Source organism: Myotis lucifugus, unplaced genomic scaffold, assembly GCF_000147115.1.
Source record: "Myotis lucifugus unplaced genomic scaffold, Myoluc2.0 scaffold_119, whole genome shotgun sequence".
Lineage (NCBI taxonomy): Eukaryota > Metazoa > Chordata > Mammalia > Chiroptera > Vespertilionidae > Myotis > Myotis lucifugus.
The window spans coordinates 3,840,636-3,847,088 of record NW_005871167.1 but is presented as its reverse complement, the minus strand read 5'-3'; the positions used below and the strand labels follow the sequence as shown (position 1 = coordinate 3,847,088).

General features: G+C 37.7%; 1 protein-coding gene across 1 annotated transcript; it reads right to left on the bottom strand.

Moving 5' to 3' along the window:
* Window positions 1-1,414: 1,414 nt before the first annotated feature.
* On the bottom strand, window positions 1,415-2,350 carry LOC102428907 (olfactory receptor 6C2-like). Its single transcript, XM_006093701.1, has one exon. The coding sequence runs from the start codon at window positions 2,348-2,350 to the stop codon at window positions 1,415-1,417; it is 936 nt and encodes a 311-aa protein (XP_006093763.1).
* Between the last annotated feature and the right edge of the window lie 4,103 nt (window positions 2,351-6,453).

Here is a 6,453-nt window from a genome sequence, read left to right as displayed (position 1 = left end):
TCCGGCAGCCCTCGGGTGATGTCCACTTGCCAGCGGGACAGGCCTAAACTGCAGTCAGACATCCTTAGCGCTGCTGAGGAGGCAGGAGAGGCACCCACCACCACTGCTGTACTGGCAGCCATCAGCCTGGCTTGTGGCTGAGCAGAGCTCCCCTCTGTGAGAGCAACTGACCACCAGAGGGCAGCTCCTGCATTGAGCGTCTGCCCCCTGGTGGTCAGTGTGTGTCACAGTGACCAGTCATTCCCAGTCTTTCTGCTGTTAGGGTCAGTTTGCATATTACCCTTTTACTATATAGGATAGAGGCCTGGTGCACGGGTGGGGGCTGGCTGGTTTGCCCTGAAGGGTGATCCGGATCAGGGTGGGGGTCCCGCTTGGGTGCCTGGCCAGCCTGGATGACAGGCTGATGGCTGTTTGCAGCTGGTCACACCCCCTTCAGGGTGGGGGTCCCCACTGGGGTGCCTGGCCAGTCTGGGTGAGGGGCTGAGGGCCGTTTTCAGGCTGGAGGGTGACTGAGGCTCCCAGCATCTTTTTTTTTTCCTTTTTTTTTATTCTGGGATTTATTTACCTTCTATAGCTGTCACTGGAGCTGAGAGCCGGCTCCAGCTCTGAGGCCGTGGCTGGCTGAAAGCAGGTATCTGGGTTTGTTTAGCTTCTATAATTGAAACTCTGTTGCCATCACTGGCCACTCTAAGCTCTGAGCCCGCTGGCAGCTGAAAGCAGGTTTCTGGGTTTGTTTAACTTCTATAATTGCAACATTGTTGCATCTGGAGCTCAGAGGCCAGCAGCGGCAGGCGGGGAACCTTGGCTTCCTCCGTCACTGGAGCAAGCAAGCCTCCTGTTCGCTTCAGCTGTGTGGCTGCCGGCCGCCATCTTGGTTGGCAGTTAATTTGCATATTGCCCTGATTAGCCAATGGGAAGGGTAGTGAAGTTACGGTTAATTACCATGTTTGTCTATTATTAGATAGGATAATTTGTGCAAATCCACATATTTATTGTAAGGCAGCATAAATAAGGCAGAGTTAAAGATAAATGCAGCTTAATATTCCCTAAAAAGCAATGTCTTGCATTACTGAAAAGAGAAAGCACTTTAAAAGAGACTGTGTTGAAAGGAGGGGAAAGTAATAACATGAACAGATTAGATTCAACCCATAAGACTAATAACTAATGCATATATAAGAAGACTAAAGAGAGTTGATTGAAAATGTAAATTAGGAAGACACAGAAGTTTCAGAGAGTAAAGAAATATCCATTTGCCTGATGCTGGGTGCCTCACAATTTTTTTCCTATATTTTCTTCTTAACTCTCTTTATTGCTCCTTAACCTTATGAGACTGCACAGCTCCCATGGCTCAATTTCCATCCATATGTTGATAACCTATTTTTGTTTTAAATTAAATTCCCACTATGAGAATTTACTACTTCTTTAAAAGAAATGCAAGTCTTTTGAGAGTGTCATGGAAAGACTGCTTTACTTGTTTATTTCTCAGGGTATAAATGAAAGGGTTCAACAAAGGAGCAACAGATGTAGTAAGCAGAGAAACTGCCTTATTAATGGCCACTTCATCCTTAGCTGAAGGTTTGATATACATAAAAATGCAGCTGCCATATGTGATGGAAACCACAATCATGTGGGAAGAACAGGTAGAAAAGGCTTTTTTCTTTTGCTGGGCAGAGGGCAATCTTAGAATCATCCTAATGATGTATATGTAGGACAGAATCACGCACATAAGGGTCATTATGAAGGTCAACACAGCACAGAGTATCACAAGCTGCTCTATGAACCACGTATCTGAACATGAATTCTTCAGTATTGGAGAAGCATCACAGTAAAAATGATCAATAACAAAATCACAGAATTCCAGATGGAGGCTCAGTCCAAGGGGCGGGAGGATAATCAATAAGCCAGACACCCAACAACACAGAATGAGATTCCTGCAGACTCTGCTGCTCATGATGGTCGCATAACGCAGGGGTTTGCAGATGGCCACGTAGCGGTCATAGGACATCAAAGCCAAGAGAAAAAATTCTGTAGCTCCAAAGAGGACAATGAAAAATATTTGGCTGAAGCAGGCTTTGATGGTGATGGTTTTGTCCCCACTGGATATGGTATACAAGTATGTGGGGACACACGCAGTTGTGAATGAGATTTCTAAGAAAGAGAAATTTTGAAGAAAAGAATACATAGGTGTTTTTAAATGAGAATCCACCAAGATGAGAGAAATTATGGTCAGATTTCCAATTACACTTAACGTATATGTGATAAACAGAAAGATGAAAACTAAAATCTCTAGTTGTGGGTCATTTGTCAAACCCAGTATGATGAACATTGTTATTGCTGAATGGTTTCGCATCACTGACTTCGTACTATTGCCAGTCTTCACTAAAAGTCAAAGAAGTTGTATCTGAGGAGTAATATCAAAACATGACAGAATTAGACAGTCTATCAATACAAAGCAAACTCAATCACATTCATTTCCTTCTGTAACTTGATAATCAGGTTTTGATGAGGTAATTTCCTCAACACCACTGAAATGTACCACAGGAAAGCTGAGCTTATGTGAAGTTTCTCTTGAAAATGACTGCTACTGAAATTGTTTTAAATATTTCAGGATCTTTGAATTCACAGCACTATTTGCAATTCAATTTTTTCTCAAGTTCACTTTGGTTGGGATTTCCCCTATATAGGTCAAGAGTTAACCCCTCTTGCTATGACCAGTGTGGCTCAGTTGGTTGGAGTGTCATCCTGTACACCAAAAGGTTGTGGTTCAATTCCAGTCAGGGCACATACCCAGGTTGCAGGTTCGATCCCCGGTTAGGAAAGGCAGCCGATTGATATTTTTCTCTCACATCAATGTTTTTCTCTTTCTCTCTCTCCCTTGCCCTTCCTCTCTCTCTAACTCAGGGTCTGAGCAATAACAATATGTAATAGTTGTTCTAGCCTGGGGAGGGGACAGGAATGGAGAGTGGGGTGGAGGGAGTCAATGGAGATGGTTGTTCTTGAAATAACGTAATTAGTTACATTAGTCTATTCAACTATTTGCTATCTTTATTCAATGTTTTAGGCCTCAACTGTTCAAAAGAGTAGCTACTAGTCATATATGGCTATTGACAACTTGAGATGTGGCTAATTCAAACTGAGATATGCTATAACTGTGAAACGCAAATCAGATTTAAGGACTTAGAAAGCAATTACATAAAATATACCACTTAAAATTTATTCTGGATACATTTTTAAATGTTAATATATTGGATATATGAAGTTAACTAAAATTCATTATTAAAATTAAGATCACATATGTTTTTTACCTTTTATGTGATACTACTAGAAAATTTAACATTACAAGCATGGCTCCCACTATATCACTATTGGAGTATACTGTTCTAAGTTTTCAAGTTCTTTCACATTAGTGAATTCTCTTAAAAAGGGATCTTCTCATAAGATAAATTAGTTTGTTTTCTAAATGGTTTTCATTCTTTTTTAATATACCCAACAAATATCTATAAAGTACAGGCCCCTTAAGACTAAGAAAATGAAGTTCTTTTTTGTCTTTGTGAGGTATTATCAACTCCTACCAACTACAGACATACTACAGTACACTTCCAGCTTACCAATATCATGATACAAAGTGGAACATTAACCTGGGTTTATGAGACAAATAGTTTGTAAGTAGGTGATACTGGTACTGAAAGAGGGGGGGATATAAAAAAATGGAATAAAAATGTTTACCAATTGTAATTGAGACAAATAGGATATAAACTGACAGATACTTGACAGACAAATGAGAGAGAGAGAGAGAGAGAGAGAGAGAGAGAGAGAGAGAGAGAGATCAGGAAGGGTTTTCTGTGTCAATCAAATTACTATACATAGGATTGTACCAATTTAATGATGCATAAAATGCATAAAATTTTTTATCTGGTGCAGGTTTGTGCTGCTCTATAAATAGTCTCAGAAATGACCCCTTAATAAGATGTCAAAAACAAACAGATATTGAAAATAGTAATTTACTTGTTATTTAGCACAAACACTTTCTCAATAAATTACCTGTGAAAACATGCCTGGCTTAAAAACATCCCAATACATACCTTTGACATCCACTGTTTTACCAGGAAGCTAAACCTCAAATGATCTTAGTAAGCATCACAGTTGAACAAAAACATACCAGTAGGATCATCTAAGTGTTATCCTAGGCCCCTAACCCTAGGAACTTATACTCAACACATGTATACATGTGGTTTTTGAATTTATAAGAAATTCTATTGTAATTTAAAATTTAAAAATATCTCTGTGGACTCAGGGTAGCTGGAAGGAAAAAAAATAAAGTCTCTCTAGCTCTGCAAAAGTGGGTGTTCTGATTTTCTCTGTACAAACAGGTTTTCACACTTACAACCCTGTTTATGTCCTCCATCTGTAACAGATGTGCAGAAAACAACAATTAAAAAGTCCTTGGAGGCCCTGATTCAAAAGTCTCTAATGAATTTAAAATACAATTTACTTTGCCAAAAAATTATCCTAAACCACACACCTATGGGAATAGTCTTAGAGAGAAAAAGATGTAATAGCAACATGCTGAAAGTTTGACATAGAAAACTATGCAGCTTCTAAGGGTGACCACAATCATGTGAAAAGAATGGCCCTAACAAGGCCTTTTTCCTTTACTGAATAGAGGGAATATTTAAATTGTTCTTAGAACAAGAGGATAATGATTAAGGTTAACACACACATACAATAATTATCTGCCCTACTAACCATGTGTCAGAGAAGAAACTTTTAGGATTGAAGAGACATCACAGATAAAATGGTCAGTGATTGTAAAATCACAAATTCCAAACAGAGAACCTCTAAGAGTTGGAAGCCAGCCACTAATGCCGGTATTCAAAGGTAAAGGACAAGGATCCTACAGATTCTGTTGTTTATATAATGGTGGTATAATGTGGGGATTTGTAGATGGCCACGTAGTGTTCATAGGACATGGTGGCCAGGAGGTTACATATGTTCCTCAAAGAACAGCAACAACAAAAAATATTCACTGAAACAGACTTAAGAATATTGGTTCTATTTTTAGTTGATATACCATAAAGATATTTGGAAACATTCAGTTGTAAATAATATTTCTAACAAAAAACATTGGAAGAAAAAATGCATAGCCATTTAAAGAACTATCCACCAAGGTGAGGAAGTTGATTGTCAGATTTTCAAATATACTCAACATGTAGGTGAAAATGGAAAATCGAAAACAAAACTTCAAGGCTGTAGGTATTGTGTATATTCCACCAGGATGAACATTGTTACTGCCCTGTGGTTTCTCATCAGTGACTAATTGTTTTTCATGTAACCTATAGATAGAAGTCAATGAAAGTGGATATGAAAAGAGTTATAAAATTAGGTAGTAAAATCGGACAAAGACATTACAAAAAAAGAAAATTACAGGCCAGTATCACTGATGAACATAGATGCAAAAATTCTCAACAAAATACTAGCAAACCAAATTCAACAATACATTGAAAGGATTATAAGATCCAGGATGGTAGTAGATTAAGTGGAAACTACACTCACCTTCTTCCAAGGACCAAACTGAAATTACAACTAAAATATAGAAAAATCATCCTCAATAGCATTACCCATGGACAAAGACAATAGGGTGGTGAAGGCCTGGGGCAGGGCAAGATCCGGGTGGAGGAGATCAATGGGGGGAAAAAGGAGGAGACATCTGTAATACTCTCAACAATAAAGATATTAAAAAATCTATTCTCTTAGCAAGTTTAGTTATTTGCAACCAGCACTTGGAAAAAAATTTTAATAAAATAAAATTTAAACTATCAAATTGTATCACATAGTAAAAAGTGTTCTGTAAAATTTTTATTTAAGTTAGATATATATTCATATTTGCCAGAAAATTATAGAAAATGTATCCATTCATCTACTTATGTTCCCTATGGTTTCTCATTACTAGTATCTGTGCTTTCTCATTACTAGTATATTAAAGTAATGGTTAAATATTCAAAGTCTGTATTCACCTGTAGTCTGTAAGATCCAGGAGTTCAGGGATAATATCTTCTTGATCACAATTAAAATCTACAAAGCCAAGCAATGATAGTTGCTCAATAATTAGTTGTTGAACAGATGAATGAATAATGGTTGGATGGATGGATGGACAAATGAATGAGAGAGCCCAGAATTGAATATTTTTTAAGGTGAAGAAACTTGATCATTTGAGAATTTATATACTGAGAGCAATGAATTAGCAAGTCATACCTCATATGGACTTTTTTAGATCATGAGACTACTATGACCAATTATATGCCAAAATTTAGATAATCTAGAAGAAATGGATAAATTCCTAGCAACATATAATCTACCAAATTGAATCATGAAAAAATGAAAACCTGAACAGATCAATAATGAGTAAGGGGATTTGATCAGTAATCAAAAACTTCCCAAGAAAGAAAAGCTCAG